The following is a 22,761-nucleotide window of genomic DNA, read 5'->3' as shown; positions in this document are numbered from 1 at the left end:
TTATTATTATTAACTGGCTTCTTTATTAAAACATCGTAGGTTTGTTTGGCCGCACTGTAAACAAGACATCAGCTGATCTTCTGTTGGATTTAAGATTTAAGTTCTCACTACTTTTAAACCACCAGTGCCACCATTTTAAGGATTAAAACGTTAATGCTGATATCTGATTGTCTGTGTCATTTCTTCTGGTTATTTAGACACAGAAATGTTGTGTCATTCAGTTACTGCATCAGCAGAGTGACTTCAAACTGTTTGATCTCCAACATCAGGAAACAAACTGAGAAGGAATCAAAAGATCAGAGTGACGTTCAGCTCACACATTTTTAATGCTGTTAATGTTGGATAAGAAATATGTTGTGTTTTATGTGTTTTAACGTCAATCCACATTGTTTACTAAAACTCTTTACAACAGGATATACTCAGAAAATGCTCAGTTGTCATGCTGAGTCTTGACTCGTCAATCGTGGGAGTGTTGAATCTGCACAGCTTTAAAGTTCAGCTATGACGATCATTTATAGCTAAATCATAAATACCAGAATAATGTGACTAATATGAAGGCTCACTGAGTGGTTTGATGACTATGAAAACAATCCACAATGAATCAGAACTAGTTTGTGTGGCACACTCATATTCCAGTGAAAATCTGCACTTAGTAAACTAAGATTATAACGAGTCAAAGTTTAGACTTACGAACAGCTGTTCTGACTGGCCCCTGGAGGCTACTGGTTGAGCAACGTTTTCCTAAGAAACATTATGTTGGTTTCTTCCTGTAAAAAGGGAGTTTATTCTTGCCACTGTCCCCAAGTACTTGCTCATGTGGGAATATTGGGTCTCTTTAAAATTAAAACCTGAAGAGTTCGGTTTAGAACCTGCTCTATGTGTAAAGTGCCTTGAGATGACTTTGTTGTTATTTGGCGCTATACAAATAAAGATTGATTGATTGATTGATTGATTTGTTCTTACATTTGTTACCCATCTGTGTACGAATGTATTTGCTTATCCCACCTGTATTCAATGAGGTGTCAGTTTTACTAACTCTCAGGTCATTTCAGATCTAGAAGAAGATAGTGTCTTAATAACCACCTAAAGCAAAAACACCTTTTAAAGGGGAAGATGAGATTCATTTAGTACTGATAACCATATTACCATGTATGGACATCTACTTCTATCATGGTTTTTTGTGGGTGACATCTATATTAGTCACATTACTGAGAAAACATACAGCACCCAGACACACACACACAAAAAACAAAAAACCCCTCTCACTCATAACCACAGCCACTTCCCTTCGGACTGCACTTCCTGAATTAGGGCCGCTTTTATGTTTTTAATTTCTATTTTTAAAGCTTATTTTTCTTGTCATTTTATGGAACTTGCTTAATAGAACTTGTGCTATTATGTTGTGCAATTATGTTGTGCAATTCAGTACTTTTTTTGATTTCCTAATCATATAAAATGAGACCTAAAAGAGTGAAATGAACAAAACAACACAACTTAATGAGGTTGTTCTGTGGTTTGGTTTTGAGGTCGGTTGCTTTAGTATCTATAAAAACTAAACTATTGCAAAGCTGCAGTGAATAATAGAGGCACACGGCTATGACCGTCTTTACATTATCAGATCCTAAACCAGCAGCTCCTCAGCCAGTAAAGAGCAGTCAAACCTTTTTATGAGCTGGTTTAAAACACCTCAACACGCTCCCACCTCCTCACTGCAGATCTCCATGAAACACAATGAAACAGCGCGCTGCGCTGAAAATTCCCAACAAGAGAATAAGCTCTGAGGAGAATCCCAGAGACAAAAACCAATAAATGGTTTATTCAGACTTTGGGGAACAGAGAAAGAGAAACTTCCTCTAATAAAAAACAGAGGGAAGTGATTTTGAGACTCTCAAACATGATATTACCCAGCTAAAATACATCTGTCCTGAGGCAGGTGAGGCTTCAGGGATAAACATATCAGCTATAATATATCTTCAATACTGCGATTTAAACCCTGGATCCTCTAATAACAGAGAAGCTGATAGAGTGAAACACGATCTTGGGGATCACAAAGTGGATCAAAGGCCTCAAATTCACAAAGCCTGAGGTGCAGCTCCCAAAACAACCCTTTGGTGGGTCCAAGAAGTCTGGATAAGATAAAAGGGTAAATACGTAGAAATAACGCAAAAGATATCTACAACTGCTGCAACGATTAGTTGATTAGTTGGGTTTTGGACTGCTGGTCACACATGACGTATGAAGATGTCACCCGTGACTGGGACATTATTTGGGAATTAATTTTTCACTGTTTTCTAATCGTCACTTGCAGCCCTAAAATATCATCTGCGTCTGATTATTTATCAAGTTTGTGGATTTTTGGAACGGCAGATTAACCAAACTAATTCAGAGGAGAAAATGAAGCTGAACTATAAAATCCAAACTGTTCACAGACCGACGTCTTGTTTCATCTTTGATCCGCCATATTTGTGAAGGATTACGTTTCTCACTTTCAGTTTATCCTCCAGATAAAATGGATTACGTAATCTGGCACACTGTTGCCTGTTTACAACCTGTCTGACTGCTCGTGTTTCCTGCTCCATCTAACATAATGAGGATGGCGCCATATTCCCAGAGGTTTTTACTCATAAACGATAAAAATGAAGGAACTTTGTAAAATAAGACACAGGTTGTTAAAATGAAATTATCCTTAAAAACAAAAACATTTGATGAGCCAACATGATTTATACTTTAACCTTTAACGACGCCTTTAAAACCCGGTTGCGGCTGAATTGCTGGCAGTTGTGTTTAGACTGCAGGAGGCAGACGGGCAGATAATGGCTGTCATTAGGCAGTTATTAGTGCTGTCAGTGTGGTCTGCTCACAGACGTTTGATGTGTGGCTGTAAAGGATGATGGAGCACAGAGTGGCAGCAGCTCAGTCCAGGTGTTTCTCCAGACTGAGGTCAAGTGGTATCTGCAACTTCCCCTCAGTGCAGACTGTTATTGTAATCTGGGAACCTGACAGTGAGTGTCTGCAATGTGGGACAGTGTGAATCTATATGTGAGTCTTTTCAATTTTAGTTAGAAGTGAAAGGGATTTAGTTCTTTAGTCAGAACTCCTGTTTGTCATTTTGTGTTGGGGAGGTAGTCCACAATGAATCTATCAGGGTTATGTTGCTGAAAACAGCTGCTGGAAACAAAGTTATTGAGAACTAAAACAGTACATGTGTGTTAAACCAAAACAATGTGCTAAAGGAGGCTAAAAAAGAGCAGGCTTATAATTCTCTGAGTAATATGAGTTACGTGTTTGATTAATTGTCATTGTTTAGAGGTGTACATTCCTGGCTTAAATGTTTAAAAATGACCAGTGAACCGTATGGAATACTTGAATTTCTTGAATTTGATCTTAAGCTGGAGCTGCAACTAATGCTCATTTTCATTATTGATTAATCTGCTGATTATTTTCTCAATTAATCTCTAAATTGTTTTGTTTATAAAATGTAAGAAAACAAATTATCATTACAACTTTCCGGGGTCAAAGGTCATCAGATGTCTTTTGTGTGATCAACAGTTCAAAACGCAAATGTGTTCAATCTACTGTCATCATCAGCTATTTTTTGAAATTTTTCTTTTTAAAAACAACACTATTTTTTGGGTCAAAATATTAGCTATTCTGTTGGTTGACTGACTGATTAAGTTAATCTTAATCTTTCCCACATTTCTACATGAGACATATAAATGTTCAGTATTCTGTTTTCACTCAGCTGATATATGAATGTATATTATATACTTGCTGTATGTTTGTGAAACATTTAGCCAACTGTAGTTAAATTACAATGAAAACATTGACCAACGACAGTGTTTTCAGTCCTTTTACATTCTGTACGTGCTCCATAAACATGCTTGTAACTCATAATGAGGCACATATAAATCTTCTATGATTTATGACGAATTTCCTTTCCAATGTAAGAATATACAGTAAAGTCCAAAAGCCTGAGACCACGTTCTCATTACTTTTGGACCCTTTCAATAAACCACAAACACTTATCTCACATTTGACATCAAACTGTGGATTTTAACCCTTTTTTAACTCCACAGCTTGCTGTAGTTTAAGGTTCAAACATGCATCTTCTCTCTTTCTCTGTCCAATTTTCTCCAGAATCCAAATTTCTCCTTCTTCTTATCCCGTCAGGTTTCTTTCTCTTTGTGTCTCTGCAGAAGGGTTATCATCAAAATAACCTTTGAGCACATCAAAGCATCTTAGTGTAGCAGCGGCAGTTGATAGTCAGGCTGAGATCTGACCACAGTGGCTTTCCTGTTTCTCTCTCTCAGGCGCAGGTCCATTTGAAGTCAGTCATTTGGCAGAAAACTAAACAAGCCCCCTGTTAACTACCTCACTTACTGCTGTTTACAGACAGACTCTCAAAAACCACTGTGGAGGCCCCATGAAACCAAAGAGTGACTGAGCAAGTGGGAACATGAGAAAAACAACTTCACACTTTGAATTGGTGTTACTATTACTATTATTATAAATAGGCTGTGTATTAATTCTCATGTGGATATGATTTCTATCGATATTTGAGCTAAAGAAGCCTTGATCTCACAGAAATCCTATGTAGTAATGCCAATAAGCTGATGTTCTTATCTTCAAGGGCTTAGTTCAGTTTATCAGGATAAATCACTCAAAGCTTTAAAAGTTTTTTTGTTTTTTTTGTTTTTGTTGCCTCATCTGTTGAGCCGACTCTTTGTTCCTGACTGAAATATCTTAAATTAGAGTTACAACAATTAGTCGGTCAATCAATTACTCAAGCAACAGAGACATTTTTGGCAATATTTGCACTATTGCTAATCAAGTACTCATTAATAATGATGTTTGATTAGGGTTAGGGTTAGGGTTAATCTCGTCTGCTATAAATCGTTTGAGTTCATCTTGAAGCAAAAAGCCAAATATTCCTTGGCTATAGCTTCTTATACTTGATGATTTATTGATTTCTTTCTCATACATGACAGTAAACTGAAAATATTCTGGCTTTGAACTGTTGGTCGAACATAAGAAGATTTATTAAGATGTCACCTTTAACTCTGGGAAATTATAACGGGCATTTTTCAGTATTTTCTCACATTTAATCAACATAATTAATCAAATGAGGAAGTGTTCAACAGATTAATAGGTGATGAAAATAAAGACTAGTTGCAGCCCTTATTGAATAGACTGCCATAGACTTTCACAGAGATTGAATCCTCCTGCATTTGATGATACTCTGACTTTTCCTCCGGTGTCACTGCAATGTTCATATTTGTGGTTTTGAGTGAAAAGTCTCAACAACTATTGGATGAATTTCCATGAAATTTGGTGCAAACATTCACATTCTACTAACGATGAACTGTAATCCTTTGGTAACCAAGTGTTTTTCTCCTTATACACCAATCAGGTCAAGATCTCAATTTGCCAAACTAAACTAAAACATAAAATCAAGATGGTGAACATCATAATCATAAGAGTGTGGTATAACACTATAACAGCACATTCATCTGATGGTGCTGCTTTGTCTACTGGTGAGAATTTAGGTCAGGTTTTGACAGATCACAGCTGTTTGGTTAATTTTGTCACTGCAGTCCAAAAACAACGAGGTGAAACATCGTCACGCTCTAGAAGCTCCTTCATCTTTGCCGCAGTTTGAACCTGACCAACATGAAGGACTCCAGCTTTAAGGTCTGATTTGTGACTTCCTCCTGAGCTCTGAGAGGGAACATTTGCCACCAGTGACCGCATGAGAAACGCAAATATTCAGAAGAATTTGGACAAATGGAGTCTTCTGTGTCTCAGGTTGGGGGGTTGGGGGACCGGGATACTTTTTCTCTGCTGCAGCCGGACCTCATGACTTAGACGGAAGACAGCTGCTTCTGTTGGAAAAGTTTTGCCTTGTGCAACTTTGCATCTCTTTTATCATTTCAAAAATACTCAAGTTTGTCATGCAGTCTACAAGGAAAACAGAAGTTATGCCCAGAAAAGTCTGTGTATGCATGTAGTCTCGGTTTGTGACAAACTGGAGCTGAAACGATTTGTCGTGAATATTTATCAAGTGAAAATGTGAAACAGTCTCTGGTTCCACCTTCTCAAATATGTTGATTTTCTTGTATTTTCTTGTGTTTCATGATAGTAAACTGAATATTTTTGGGGTTTGGACTGTTTGGTCAGACCAAACAAGCATTTTGAAGACGTCATTTTGAGCTCTTGGAGATTTTTTTGTTGTTGTTGTTTTTTATAAACAAACCGATCGATAGATTAATCCAGGAAATAATCATACATTGCTATTCTAAAACAAACTTACAAGCTCAGAACACATAATTGGAGTTTCTTTATGCTCTTTTGTGTTGTATATGACAATTTCCTTGACTTATGTATATTGTGTGTATTGTTGTAATGTAACTTGTGGCCCAGTAGCCTTTGAAAAATATAATTTAAACTTTACCTGGCTAATTAAAGGTAAAATAAATTCTACATACTATAAAATATAGATTTGTTTTACCTAAAAGAAACATGAGCAACATAAAAAAAACAGTCTGAAGATATTGAAATGTTTCTCTTTTAATCTGGATAGAGATACAAAATCAAACCAGATTGGAATAATATCTGCCCCCACAGAGATGAATTTATGTGAAGGTTAATTAACTTTAACCCTAAAAACACCTTTAAATCTGTGATGCTTTGGTGCTTTAGCTTTAAGGAGGGAAACGAAAGATGAAAGAAAAACAGGAGCCGAACCAGAAGAAAGAGAAAGGGAGGGACGGAGAAACTGAGACAAAGACATCAGAGTGAAGCAAGACGAGACGTGGTTATCTTTTATCTAAACTGAATTAAAGGTCTGATGAGAGGAACGGCAGTTTGATGTTTTGGAGTCAAGGAATGAATAGATATGGACGGCCGACCCTGACTGAACCCCCGAAGGTGAAAGGTTAAAGGTCTGCCCTCTGTCTCAGCTCTGGACTTGACCCATGTCTCCTCTGAGGTTTAACAGTGTGGGTGGTAAACACGCCAACACACACACACGTACGCATTCAGGCGCTTATATACACATTCATCTCACACATACTGGCTTATTGGTGCTGAAATCTCAGTGGTTTAATCCAGTAAATTTACACTCTCAGCAGACTGAAATCTCTCCAGTAATTCAATCCCCACTTCAGCTAAAGAAGAAAACACTTCTCGCACAGGCTCGACTCCGGTGGGCAACAGAAATAATTAAATTCTTACTCGCTCCATTTACACTGGAATGTATCTAAACCCATTTAACGTATCAATCACAATCTGTACAACTGTGCATCAAACTGTTACGATGAGGAAATCTGATTCGAGGGTTTTTTTAATTCTTTGGTTTCCAGGGATGCAGAGTTTGTTTCTGAGAAGGGTGAAGCAGAAAAGGAAACACACTCGCTGTTAAAAAAATAAGACAAAAACACTTGGGATTCACTCAGAAAATGATAAAAGTGAAAGAAAATTGAGGATCATCACCCCCATCATTCTACCTCTCCATTTGAACACATAGGCTGCTGCAAATTCCAAAAACTGTTGATTTGAGAACTGTGGTCCATTATCACTGAAGACCAGTTCTGGGAGGCCATGTCTGGAGACGATGGGATCTGATGGTGTGGGAGTTTGTTTCCAGTCTCCACAAATCTTGAGCAGTAGTCCACCATCAGTAGGTAGTTGCTGTTGTTGGGAGTGAATAAACCCACCCACATTTTGCAATGGTCTCTCCGAGTTGGCATTATTGCCTAGTGAGCACCTTCTTCGATGAATGTTTTGCAGTTTTTCACCAGCTCGTTCAGTTGGCTACTCAGGGCAGACTTCACTGGCTCGTTCTCTGCACCTTGTCATCCTCTGATGTCACTCATGTGATCCATCTAGGACAGAGTAGCACACCGCTGTGGGAATGACTAGTCTGGAGCCTTTGAGCAACAATCCATCATGCACAGTACATACAGATCTTTCCGGCCAGTAAGCTTTCACTGAACCAGTGAGTTGGCTGTGGTCAGACCTTCTTCTTCTCTCAGTTGTGAATCTGTATGTTAAACTGGTCGACAGGCTGTTCATTGACTCATCTGCATAGATGCAGCTGTTGGTGTCTTCCATTAAATCTTTTTCTGCATCCTTTAAACTTGGACTGATGCACGTGAGAGATTCTGGGAGGAAGCTCTGTAGGTGCAGAGTGTTCTAACACGCTAACAGGAGGCTTGTGGTCGTCTTTAGGGAGAAATGTCTCATGATGAGGAATTCTGTAAACCGCTCGCACCCCTACGTCACACCTACCGCCTCCTTCTACACCTGTGTTTACATCTGTTCTGCTTCTTTTTAATTTAGAAATAAAAAGATTACCTAATTCCTTTTGGCCCTTAGTGCTGCACCTTTATGTATGAGAATCTTTGCAGACAGGAAATGAGGCAAGGATAGATAGTTGTGTCCAAATTCTTTTAAACATGTTTTTCATCTTTTCCTCCTCCTGACCATAATAGCCATATATCTTTATTAGGGTGAAGCTTCTCTTTTTGTTCTACTTTGTTTCATACACAATTTAACACTGTCATGCCACATGTAACTTTTAGTTTGTGGTTTATTGTTATGATGAACTTGAGTAATGAGTGTTGAAACAGGAAATTCTGCAGTTGTGAAATTCTGCTCAGTTTATTTGGGATTTTGCTGCAATAAGAAACTGAACTGCAAATAATTTGCGTACCTGCATCTATATGTTCACACATAGATGAGCTCTTCAGTATTTACTAAAACCTGACTACAGCCCTGGTTTACTTAAGATTATTTCAAGTAATAATCTTGAGAAGATTTTCATTTAAATAAATGTCTGTTAAGTCTAGTTAAGTTATATTGAATGAGGTAACACAATGGTGACTGATGAAAGGTCTTGCGTTTGCAGTATTACCAACTTGGTGTCAGTGGCAAAATTAGTGAGAAAAATCACCCAGCAGTGGTTAGAGAAGGTAGATTGAGCTGATGCAACAGACTTACTTTTCACCTCAGCTAGTTGTGCAAACTGCAAACTGACTGACATCACACAAGCAACAGTCTGCTTCTCTGGAAAATGAGTTCCAAAAACTTACCTGCAATTATTGCTTAAAGTATCGTTTACAAAAGAGATTGCAGTGCTCTTTCCACAAAACGAAGTACAGCTACGTCAGACTATTGTCATGTTTGGCACATTATATGTTTAGCTAAAAGCCAAGTGTTAACAAATCTGGTTAAAGTTAAAAGCTTTTCAGTTACAGAAACTACCAAATCACGCGGTTATTTCCAAAAATGTCATGGTATCAGTCTGCTTGAAAGTTTGTGGGTTGTGATGAAGAATTAGGAAGTTGTATTTCTTTCCCTTGACATCATTTACAGTACATTTCGACTTTCTGGAGGTCATGATGGATGTACCCAACATTTAGAAAGCAAAATAAATCTGCTGTTAACTAAGCATTCCTTCTGTTAGAATTATGATTCATATAGCCTCTGACTTCTAACACAGAAGCATTATTCATGCTGCTGTTCTCACTCTTCTGTAACGTTGAAATGATGCTAATGATGATAAATGTGGACTCCCCGTGCACAGATTCCTTTCAAAAATGTTTTCTTTCACTTATCTGATTTCATGGATCAACATCACCTGCTGCAACCAAATCACTTCAATCTGCACGTCAGCAGGAGTCTCTGACCTAATAGTTAAACTGTCAGGAGATGACAGAGCGACTGCAACAATTGTGTAACCAAAGGAAAGTTGTGTGGTCTGTACACAGCAGGGTCTCGAGTATTAGTCACCATTGTAGGTCTGATCATCGCCACAACACAAATCCATGTCTTTTAAATATTTTCCACAGCAAAGCTCAGTGACAACCACAGTCACATAAGGAACGGTTTATCTTGACATCTGAGTTAGAAACTGTCAATTTTATTGTAGATCCATTTTGAAACTAGGAATGCAAATTCAAGCAATTTCTTTAACCGTTAGTCATGTTGACAATGAACAGTTGATCAGTTGTTAACAATTTATAAAAGACTGGATGTTTTTCCACACTAAAAGCATCATTAAACTGTGACACGACCTGTTTGTTCGTTGCACAATCAGGGTACTTCAGAAATATAAAGAACAGATTCAGTAAACACCAAGATACTCATAATATACTAAGTAAAAAACGGAGCTCCCGTTGGTCACTATTCAACAACTAGTAGACAAAGTATAAAACGGCAAACAGCTGCACAATTTTCAGCTTCATTAGACAACATAAATATGTTCAGATTGAATTTGTTGGATATATAAACAATTCAAAAAAATGTGACATTTTTCCTTAATAAAAAGTGCTTTAGCCTTAAACGTCAAATAACCTGCAACGTTACGAATATACTGTATAAATAGTTCAGGTTTAACCGCAATCTGCCCAAAAAAGATTTCAGCCTCATTTGTTTTATATAAGATAATATGTACGTATGTGACAATATACCTTATCTCTGGTGGAGTGATGTGCGTTGTTCACTTTCGCTAACATTAGTCCAGCTGCTGGAAACAGCTGCTTAGCTGGAACAGATGTTCCCAGGACGCACAAATACTTTCGCTCCAACTTTGTCAGTCCAGGAAATCTTTTAACATTTACTGCCGCCACTAAAATGCATTTATACACAAAGCAGGGAGGGTGCTGCTTATAAAAAAACACTTTAGCTTTGATTTTGTGAAAGCATGTGTGAATAAAGTCCTGCGGCCAGATGCATAAAGCTCTGTGTAGATTCATGACTAAAACTTTGTTCATGCACAAAGGCAGAAATGTGCATACCCATTCATTTCATCAGATTTATAAACACTTGGTTTTGTCTTATAAATCTTAGTCATTGAGAAACTGGATGCTTGTGCACAAGCCTCATTTCCACTCCCACAATTAGCCATGAATGGATGAGGACACACCCTGAACCAGTTGTGTTATGTCAGTTCGCTGCCTGCTCCACCAGCCTGTACACTTGAAATAATCAGGAAAGAAGAACAGATGTCTTCACCTGCAACTTTTATGCACAGGTATGAGGCTTTTTATACCATCCATATCATTAAGTGATCACATGGACTGTAAACCATCATCACAAGTGATGTCTCAATAATGTAATCAGATTTGTTCGCAGCTGAAACTGAATACTGAAAGAAAAAGAAAATGTTGAAAGATAATAATTAATGTTACATTTATAAACATATTTTTTCTTTATAAACACCAGTTTATGTGCAGGAAACGGTGTATACATAGTTTTAGTGCATACACATTGTTTATGCATGTAGCCACAGCTACAGCAACACTGACACTCAGTTCTCAGCCTGCATTCTGTAGAAGAAGCTAGTTCAGCATTAGCATGAGCCTCAGAGAGCGGGCTGAACCAGACAAAAACTGTGTGGAATTTTTGGAGGTTTTACAATTTGCACGACTGGTCAGCTAACACACATGTAACTCCATTTCATTAAACAATAGGAGGTTCCACGTCCCTCAACTTCTGCATCGTTGGTTAATATATTTTAATCTATAAAATTATCAACAGCAATTCAAACTTAATTGTTTCAGCAGATCTGGCTCCAAACATCAGACTTGTAACCTTGAAGGTCATAGTATGATTAAACGATGTTACTGCCTTTGCTTTCTTAATTTTTAATTTATTTTAAATCGGTTGGCATGACGTGAATCACAACATCCCCACTTTGTAGTTTGGGACCTTTCATGCATGTCATTCCTCACCTCCCCTACCATCTCTCTGCTGTTGATTATCTAATAACTCCATAAAAGGTAAATCCACCAATCCACCACCACAAAGACCCTGGTTTCAATTCTGGGTAATGACACCTACAGCTTATGCTCAACTGTAAACACGTTGTGCTGGTGGTGGGAAGTCAGTAAAGGGTTCTTGTCCTTGTCACCACACTAGTGACGTCTACTGGTTGTTCTGGTTGCCTGCACAATGGACTGTGGACTGGGGGAACCCGCCACATGTTACCCAGTGAGGCTTATGTCTATCTGCAGCCTCAATAGGACAACAGAGTTAGCAGTGACAAAGACAGGAGGACTACATTTCAAATTAAAGGTAAATTGGAGTAGAAACAGAAATATTTTCACAAATTAATAAGGGATCAAACAAAGCTCACTATACGTTAGAAATGTCACTCAGACCTTCATGAGACATCAGTTTAGAATAAATAACATCTTGAAATGATTAAAGATTCATAGTTGATCCTTAACAGCTGTCATAGGTGCTCCGTTTTTTAAAGGCATCCTGTTAATTACATTCCACAAGGTACTTATACAGGATGGATGCAAAATAACGAAGGAGCAGGCTTTTACAATGACTCTCATTAGGCACTGCAGAGTCACAGCTCGCCTAAAACCACAGATGGAAGAATTATAGTTTGCTAAGACAACAGGAGGGAAAGAAGTCTCTGCTCCTCTGCTGATTGAAACCAGCTGTCACTCATCCAGAGTCATAAGCCAAAACTTTGATCTCCGTCCCACAGATCACCAAACAGGAAAATCAAACCTGTTACAGCATATGTGAATGCACACACACACACACACACACACACACACACACACACACACACACACACACACACACACACACACACACACACACACACACACGCAGAGGCAAATATACCTGTCATATCCGTTAAAAGGAACCTGAGTGTCTTCGAGGAAACACAGCACTGGTTCTGTTTTACAAACTGACTTCATTATTTTGCAGCCTGTTGAGAGGTTTCAGGACTTAAACAGTCCAAAATGGAGCGTCCATCAATACTGAATTATGCCACACACACAGTTTGTATGCTATGTCCAGACTACCACACACTCCACCATATTCTCGTGTGACGTTCAGCCTCCAGTCATTGTGTGTATTTAAATTCTGCTACAACAGCTCATGCAGTTATATTGCAGTTATGTCACCAAATCAAAGCACTCTGTCCTTTCCATTCAAACAAGGAAAGTCTTCTAAAAAAATTCTAATTCTCTTTAATGAGGAAAAGATGGAAGAAACAGAGGAGGAATCCCTCTTCCAGGATAGGCAGACAGGAAATAGATGTTGTGTGTAATGAATAGACCAAGAAACCAAAATAACACTATGGAAATACATTATGACAAAATTATACATAATAATACCTCCATGACTCATTGGTTGATTGACATTCTCCATTGTTCATGGTCGTACTGCATCGGTTGTAGCTGTTGCATCTGTTTTAAATGTGAACACACACCTCAGAGTCGAACATAAGAAGCTCCTGTGTGCTATCTACTAGAGTTTGGTTGTTTAATTGATGGATTGATTGAAAGGAAATCAATCAGCAATAATTTTAACCATTTCAGTCATTGTTCACGCAAAAATGCCAAACATTCTTTGGTTCGAACTTCTCAAATGGTAAATGGACTGTGCTTATATAGCGCTTTTCTAGTCTTCCAACCTCTCAAAACGCTTTTAAACTACATGTCACATTCACCCATTCATACAATGATGGCGGGGTGCCAACCTGCTCATCAGAAGGAAACTAACATTCATTCACACACTGTTGGTGCAGCCATCAGGAGCTATATGGGGTTAAGTATCTTCCCCAAGGACACATCGACATGTGGACCGGAGGAGCCGGGAATCAAACCCCTTCCGATTAATGGACAACCCGCTTCACCTCCTTTTCAATTTTCTGTTTCACTTTGTCATAAGTGAATTGACGACATCATTGTGTGCTCTCAGAAATTGTGAATACCATTTTTCACTATTATAAAACATTCCATTGAGTACATGATTAATCAGCAGATTATTCGATAATGACAATAATCTTCAATTCATTTCACTTCATCATTTTGGTCTGCTGGTATGTTCTCTGTTAAAGTACAAGAACCAAAACATTCATGAATGCTTTCATTTTCCTCAATGAAGATGCTGCAGTCGTAAACTTGAGTGTAAAGTTAATTTTCTGTTTGATCTTGAACTGCTTTGTCTTCTTCTACACTTCTATACAACAGTAAAGTTAAACTGGATATGCGAAGAATCTACGGTCTCCAAACAAGAAGATAAAGAAAAGAAGACAGTTTGTTTCTTACCTTCTGTAACCACTGCGTGTTGTTCTCCATTGTGCTCTCCAGATGTTGCAGTTTCTGAGCCGACAATTCGCCGTACATCGATGGCGAGTCTCTTTGAACGACACTTGCCCCGCCACGAGAGCCCCCATACTCTGTGTTTGACATCGGTCCCTGACATCCATCCAGCTCCGGCAGGATGAAGGTGTAGCTGCACTGCCCGTGTTGGATTCGGTGGAACCTTCTTTTCTTGTCCGCGCCTCCTCCTCCACCGCCGCCGCCGCCTCCTCTTCTCTGGCTTCTTCCAGCTCCTCCTCGATCCGTGCTCGTAACACCAGCTGCATCAGCAACAACCAACAAGGTCCAAAGTAGCAGAATCACCAGCAACCCCTGGCTGAGATATAAACCGTTCATGATGCTCTCTTCAACTATTCTTTAAGTGTTTTCTCTCAGTGCGAAGAGGGTCAAGAGAAGCTTGTTCACACTTTGACCCTGATTCACTTCAGGAAAACATCTGTGTGCAGGATGCAGCAGGTTGCACAAATCTTTGCACATAACACTCAGTCCCAGAGTTTCAAGTCTGCACTATGTCGCTTGATCTTGTTCTGTTAAAGTCTGGAGAATCACTTCACGTTTTAGAAATGCAGAAGCAGAAAGAAACACCTGTTCTGTGGTCCTCCCTTCCTTCCTCACTTGATGTAATGAAGATGTACATTAGACAATGTGGGATCCATCTCCTTTCTTCTTCCTTCGTGGTCAGGTTGGGTTTCAGGATGGCTTGACCCTGAGCAGGTCTTTCATGATTTTCTTGAAATTCCCTCCTGTTCTTAAAGTACCAGGTGCAAGTCCAGATCCACTTAAGGCCAAAAAGGATGGAGAGAAAGCAAAGTTGATAAAAAGATTAAAAATGATTCAGTGCACACTTGTCTGATGGGAAATAGTGAAAGTCCAGTCTGACTAAGAGAATTAGAGAAATGTTTAAAGGTAAAATAAAGGCATTAAAAAAACAGGAGATTTAGAGTTGCATGTAAATGTAAGATGACTGAAATGGACCTCTTGATCCTCAAATGTCCAGGAATAAAAGAAAACACAAGAGAGAAAAAATAGAGTCTTTTTTTCTTCCCATCCTTCTCTGGTGGCTCCAGTTTCAGAAGTGGCTGAACAGAAATACTTCTGCCCCCTTCTTATCTGGGGCTGGCTGAGAAAACGAGGAATGAGCGAGGGAGGGCAGAGGAGGAGGAGGAGGAGGAGGAGAGAGAAAAGAAGGAGAAGGAGAGGGAGGAGTGGAGGGACAGGAGACCTGAGGGAGGTCTAACAAATACCCTCTCTATTTGTGGGCTGAGAGGAAAAGAAAGGAGGGAGGAAGGAAAGAAGGAATTAGAAGAAGCCAGAAAAAGGAAAAGAGGAAGATTAAGAGATTGAAAAAGAGGAGATGGGGGAGGCAAAAGAAAAAGAAAAAAAGGAAAAAGAAAAGATAGCCAGATAAGAGAAATGGACAAACATTGAGTAAGAGAAGGCAGAAAAAGAAACCATGCTGTTGACAGACAGAAGAAAGACAGAAGAGAGAGAAACAGAAGGAGAGATCTGAATAGAGTCTAGTGACTGCTGTAATCTTCCTTCCTGACTGATCTTTCAGTTCTAAAGTAAATCCTGATGCCTTGTATGGTCATTCATACTGAGTCAGCAACTAGAGGCTGGAGATTCTAGTCTGTCCTCTAAACACAGCCATGCTCTGGGGCATCGTGGGAGATCAAAGGGGGAGGGAGGCAAAACCACGTAGTCCACGTACAGTCAGTTACAAAAATCAACCAGATCTACCTTCTCACTGTCTCTCATCTGTCCTGCCGCTCTTCACTCTACATGGAAATACATACAAAGATTAGTTCCAGACCGATGGCTTGGTCCCAGGCTTATGAAACACAAGCTCAACATGTGGGGGACAATGTGAGTTGTCAATTATTGAGTTTATTTGCACAGCGATAAAATGTTCTGCAGAAGTTGACGGATAAAGATACAGATAAAATTCTTTGATAAAAACAGAGAGATAAGAGACACACTTACAGATTTGTGCAAGCAGATAAAAAAAATCCCAAAATGTGACTGATGTGACATCTGAACCTAAAGGATAAGGCTGGTGATTTCCTTTTTTTTCACAGTCAACAAATCTCATGTGCAGAGCCAAACCAAAAATGAACTATTGAAGTATTGTGTGTGTATCCAAAGTCTAATATATCTCATTCCTTTGTGCCGTTAATCTTCGTTGTTGTCCAAAAACTATTAAAAACACACCAATGAGCCACACCGCTGCTCTGGGTGACAGGTTATGGAGAGTTTGGTCACATTGGTTTGTTTAGAAACAGCTCCAAAGACTAAACACTGAAAATGTGATCACTGTTTTTAGTCTTTGGAGCCGTTTCTAAACCAACCAGCCAAACTCTTCATGATGAAGAAACATGTTACCCAGCGCAGTTGTTGACATGTTTTTAATAGTTTTTGGACAATAACAGAGGTCTATGGCAGAGAGCAATACAATATATCAGAGTTTGGATACACACACAACACTTTTAAGTAGGATGAGTTCATTGCTGATTAGGCTCTGCACATGAAATTTGTTAACAATAAGAAAATTATAGAAAATCACCAGCTTTATCCTTTAAAAGCAAGCTAACTAAAGAGACATAAGCAATAAAAGGTTTTCTGTTGATAAGATCCACTGCAGGTCACCAGGACACAAAAGGTAAAAGGATAAAAGATGTTCTTATCCTCTTACCACCACCCACATCTTTATTCTGACATAATGCATGTCTTATTTTCAGCACGGCCTGACCTCCGTCTACTGTTACTGCTGTGCTGCAGAGTACATCCTCATTTTGGCGGGCCGGGTCGCTCACTTAATGTTTGCCAATTGGTCCTTTGGGGGAAAGCAGAGAGGTTACAAAGCGAATGGCTTCTGCCCCAACTGGAGATCATTCTCATGGGAACAGGAGTGGACAGAGAGCCTGCTGCACAGAGCTGTGACACATAGAGCTGGTTCCTGCTCAAAAATCCTCTCATTGCATTAATTAGTCTATTTGTTTTTTTTATAATGGAGAAAAGTTACGCTGTGGGATTATTTGTCTTTCATAAGGTACTTAATATCTGTCTTTGCTTTCAGTCAGAAAGTACATTTTAATAAGCTGTTGCCTGTAAAATGACTCTCTTACAGTTCTCACTGACATCTGATGTTCATTTAACTACCATCGCACAGGAGCAAGAGCCAAAAATATTTGAGTTTTAATTCTTTCTTTTTTTCCCATGTGTGTAATAGGTTTTAATTATGTTCTCATTTATCCTCAGACAGTTTTTATTTGTGTATGAGTGATACTATCTTAATGAGAGCTTGCACAGACAGTCATGGCACCAAATACTAATTGTAATCATACACAAAAACAGTCCGACATGACAGCAACAAATAATTTCAGTAACTACGAACTGTACAAAAGGTGAAAAGGGCGGCAAACATTAATCAATCAGTGGATCAACAGAAAATTTAACTTTTTTTAAAGGAAAATGGTTCCAGCCTCTCAAATGTGAGGATGTGATGCTTTTTTGTGTGTGGATGTTTTGGACTGTTGGATCTCCAGAAAAAGACATTTGAATAGGTCACTTTGGCCTCTGGGAAATTTTCTGGCATTTTTCACTATTTTCTGACATTTCATTGACAAAATGATTAATCAAGAGGGAATTTTCAGCAGATTAATCTTAAAAAGAAACAACCATGTTTATACTCATTGGTGATTGTGGCCTTTAAAAACTTTTAAAAATGCAATATAAGATTAATATTAAATTCATTCATTCATTTCTACAACAAACATCATTTAATAATTTGACTACAGTAGGATATACTGAAGCAAGACTCAATACAACCATGTTAAGTACATTTTGGAGAATTATTTCCCAATGCAGAACTATCTTGACTATCGTTATTTTCCTGTACATGCTTCAAATTTAATTTGTATCTAAACCTACAATAACTTTGCCAGGTTTGCAAGTTGTGGGCGGTGGAGACAAAATGGGAACATAACACTGATATATTATCTTCATATAACAAATAAACATAACGTTCATTTTAAAGGTAACGTAAATTTAGAACACGTTATTAACTTATTTACACATCTAGCAGACACGGTTATGTGTAATTATGCCTTGCTTATTTGGGAGAAACACATTCAATTTACACATTTATTCACAATTTATTTTGCTTTTAATTTGAAGCAAAAGCAATGCAGGAAATGTTGGGTTTGCATCAGTGGTAATTTAACACAACTCTGTTCACTTCCAGAAAGACTGCAGACTTCCAGAAAACTGGCCAATCAAAACAGAGTGGGGTCAGTGGAACAGAGGATACGACTGCCTGTTAGAAACAGAGGCTGAATTGAGAGGCTGCATAAAGAGCCTCTATAAGCTACTCTAGTGGAGTCCAAATATAAGTTTAGGGACATTTAAGAGCTATGTTTAAGTTTCGGAAAAGAAGTGAATGATAATGCCTTTAGATAAGAGCCTATCTGAATACAGTGCAAATATTAATCCAATATTTCAGAATATCTTTGAAAGAAAATGCTAATTAATACATGTTCCCCTCCCCCGCTGTTTCTTTTTTATCAATGCAAATAGACTTTTTTACTTCAGCCATGCATAAACGCTTTTTTAATATTTCCTCTGGGGGGTTTTTTCACTGCTGAAACTTAAAACTGTGCATCAATGGAACCAAAGTTTGTGACTGAGTTTAACTAATTTATCCAAAGTTTGTGTATTTTCTCTGTATGTTGACCATCTGACCTGCAATACCCTAACTGTCCATCATGATTTTGCTGTTTTTTCCCTCCAGTTTGTCACAGTAGTCAGTAGTCTCAATGTTTTTTGTTTTTTACACACTGTAGGTTGGTGTTCTTGCGTTCTTTAGATATAATTAAAGTGTTTAGGATGAGAGCTTCTCCGTAGATGAGATAATTAAGATTCATCCACTTTTGTTCTGGAGAGACTCCTTCCTCATTTTAACATTTAACCTCCATGTTTGTACTAAATATGGACAGCAAGAGGCTACAAAGTCTGTTTTGGTGGATGAGAACCAGAAAATTGATTAATTAATGTGGGAAAGTTCTTCTTTGTCTACACATTTTTAGGAATTTTTGATGAAGTCATTGAAATTAGATCATAACCGATAAACGTAAGCATTCTCGGGTCTTTATATGCCAAAAAATGTCCATTTGGGTGCATTACAAAAATTATTATTATATAACAATTTAGGATGCCAAAGAAGATTAGAACGGCATGCCATGATGTAGTTCTATCCTCTCCAGATCTGTGTCCTGGTGGTGTCTGTACTTTCTTCTATTCAGGCTGATATCAGGAATAACGGAGGGCACATGAGTCATGAACCAGCCCTTTCACCCTCCCTCTGTGGGAACGGACGGACGGATGAGGATGTGTTTTTTATTCCAGGATTTGATTTCAGCTATATCTGCTCTGTCTTTTTTCGTCCCTATCTACAAGGAGTGTTTGGAATAGGTTAAAATGGTTTTAAATGCTTATTTTCCTTTAATAAGTCATTTATTTAGTGAAAACACACAATGCAATGTTTGTATTACAAAACATGCAAGAGAAAACAATAAAATGATTTTATATTTTTGTTTGGTTTGTTCACTATGAGCTCATTCACAGAATGCATCTACTGATTTTACTTTTCTATCTCTACACTTTTAATATCTGTAGGTATTTTTTGCAATATTGTGTCTCATTTATTTATGAAACCAAAAGAGTTTACTTTCAATATAAGGACAGAGAGACAGAAGCTGTGACAGACCGGAATATATATGAAGTAAAGAAGAAACAGACAAACAATTAAGGAGCACTGAGGAAACAAAAAAAACTTGTGAAAGAAAAATACTAAGAGAGAAAGATGCACAGAGAGGGATTTCCTGTCATGTGGTTTCAGAGTCTCAATGAGAAAAAAAGTCATCTTGGCTCAAATAAAGAATGAATCATCTCCCTACACTGAAGAGAAAGGCCCAACATGCTTTATGTTTGCACAGTTGGAATTATAAACTCTATTCATTATTGGTTGTATTGTGACACTGGCAAAGGACACACAAAACATGAGATTAACGGATCTCATGCATCTTGTCCGCAGGCACCTTAAGCGCCACTCTGATGCTGTTACTTTCATCACTTTGGTAGCTGCTACACAGCTCGACCCATAACTGAAAAGACCAGATTAATGGTCTGATTGAATTCTGCTTCTCATTCATGTCATGTGCAACAGACGAGTTCAATCTGATTTAACTTTGACATGCGAACTCTGATGTGTAGTGTCATTTCAGAGGGGGGGGGAACTGATGTCTCATTCAGGAAACACTGTTTGCTTTCACAGATATTCAAAGACAACACTTCAGGCCGATGACCGATCTGTATTCTGTATTTCAATTTGTCATGAGCTTGTTTCATGCTCCTTTTGTTCGACACATATTTTTCATTCTTACAAATACTGAACATTATTATTCTCTTTAATACGCCTGACCTACAATCATGAGAAATGGTATTATATATTAACAGCCTCCGCCCAATTACAGTACAGTCCGGTGTAGCTGCAGAGCAGAGTCTAATGTTTATGTGTAAGCTGTTGTTCATCATTTGTAATGTATAAACATGAGATTTACACTCAGCCAAAGAAATAAAAAGTAACTGCACCTTGGAGCATCTCTCCTGATTGGCTACTGACAGCTCTGTTAGCCAAAGAGTCTATAACACTGGAGGGTAGAGGAAGTTGTACCAGCATCGTCAAAAGGGGTCTCGCAACTGATGATTGGAATCAGTGATGTTTAGGAGCAGCCTAATTGGTCTTTCCTTTTTTCTCCATTAAAAGGTCTGATGTCAGGGTCACTTTGCCCAGAGCTTCAGCATCTGGCTCATTTTGACACTTCAGCGGGGTAGATGCTTGCTGATAAATGAGGGCTTGAATTTGAAGTTTCCATCTCTCTGCTGTCTCAATGACTCCTCAATGTGGAAGACGGTATGTATGTAAACACACTGACTGTACGGCACACACTGCGTCAAGGATGTGGAATAATGTCTGAACCTGATGGTGCAGCAGTGCTGTGACGGATTAGGTCACGACCCTCCTCACACTTTGTAATTCTCAACACCTGCAAAAACACATGATGGGATGTAACCTGAGAGGCTTTCGGTCATTCATAAAAACAGATGGAGGGTTTTACACATACAGACTGAGTGGATAGAGAGATAGATGAAGGGATGACAGGATGAATGGGTAATCTGTGCCAACACCCACTGAGCTGATGGACAAAAAAGATGAAGGAAGGGTAAAACATTTTTCCAAATTGTAGTCTAAAATACATATTTTAGTATCAATATATCTTGAAAACTGTGAGGATGGAGCTTCCTGGTTGTCAAGTGGTTACTGTGCATACCCCAAAATTGCAATGTCCCTGATTCAAGAAAAAACTGCTCAAAAACAAAATCTAAAAAAAATAGAAAAGAAAACTGAGTATAAGAATAGCGATGATGATGATTAATCATGATTAAGCCTCTGATGGTTTGAGAAAACATTAAACCAATCAGAGTTTTGAAGGGTTAAGAATAGAGACGCTGTTTATTCTTTAAACAGAACCTCCAATGGTTCGAGTCAAAGAGTCAGGGAGAGCAGCAGGTGAGCCACCTGTCAATCACATCCTTTCAACGCCCAAATGTCAGAAATCAAAGCTTTTAAAAGTCTTCAATCTCATTAACAGAGATATAATTTTCAATGTGACCACCAGCACATTTATTAAAAGGCCCGAATTTAGTGATTGAGACCATAATGACTGGACGGAGAAAAAAAAAGATGATATTTCTAAAGACAAGTTGATGAAGAAAGTCAGTTTCACCTTGACATGGTAGTTGCCGCTTTGCCCGAATCTCCTTTAAGGCTGAAGCAATGCAGCAAGGTTTTGACCAAATTGGGTACCAATAATATTTTGTATCGGTAACTCTGAAGACTTTTAAAGTATCAGATGGGCTTCAGGCTCCATTACATGAGAGTAAAGTCTATCACAACAAGCCCAGTTCCAATGTTTGTCTGTGTGTTTTGTTTATCTTGAAGATTGTAAGTGCTTTTCATAGACTTACATTGTGGTCATTCAATCATATTTGTTAAGCTTTTCTGACATTGAAAAAGATTAAAGACATCATTCATCATTTCACATTAAAAACATCTCAAAGATGATTGAGACTGAGCAGCACTTTAAAGGGCAGAGTGCCTCAAACTGTCGACTGGAGATTTTATGGCTCTGAGCATAGCCGTCTATCTAAAAGACTCATGATACTATGATGGTTTTGATCTTTTTTAAGCTTCAGTGATTCCTTTAATAATTCCAAGAAATTTTGTTGCTAAGTGACATTCAGCAAAACTGACAACCATTATTAAACAAAAATAAACCAAAGCCATGCAGCACACTGGCAGTGGTTTATTTGTCTAGTTTCATTCCACACTGAGCTTTCTCTTCATGTGAACAAAGAAATGTAAAACGATGATTAAAAATAAAAATAAAAAATGGACTGGAAGGTGTTGTGATCTGTATCAGCAAGGCCTCAGCTCTTTTTTAGTGTCCTTGAGCAAGACAGAGAATTTATTCTAACTACAGGGCCGATGTTCTGCTGCTGACAT

The 22,761-nt window shown here is 38.4% G+C and overlaps 1 protein-coding gene across 1 annotated transcript in view; it reads right to left on the bottom strand.

Annotated features, from left to right (window-relative positions):
- angpt4 (angiopoietin 4) overlaps nt 1–14,474 on the bottom strand; it is a 77,616-nt gene extending 63,142 nt beyond the window's left edge. The window contains exon 1 of the mRNA XM_062416351.1: nt 14,085–14,474. Within this exon, the coding sequence (XP_062272335.1) occupies nt 14,085–14,474 (390 nt within the window). The remainder of the gene's footprint in view (nt 1–14,084) is intronic.
- Nucleotides 14,475–22,761: the final 8,287 nt, after the last annotated feature.

This window comes from Scomber scombrus, chromosome 3 (assembly GCF_963691925.1).
Source record: "Scomber scombrus chromosome 3, fScoSco1.1, whole genome shotgun sequence".
Lineage (NCBI taxonomy): Eukaryota > Metazoa > Chordata > Actinopteri > Scombriformes > Scombridae > Scomber > Scomber scombrus.
This window is presented reverse-complemented; position numbering and strand designations above follow the sequence as displayed.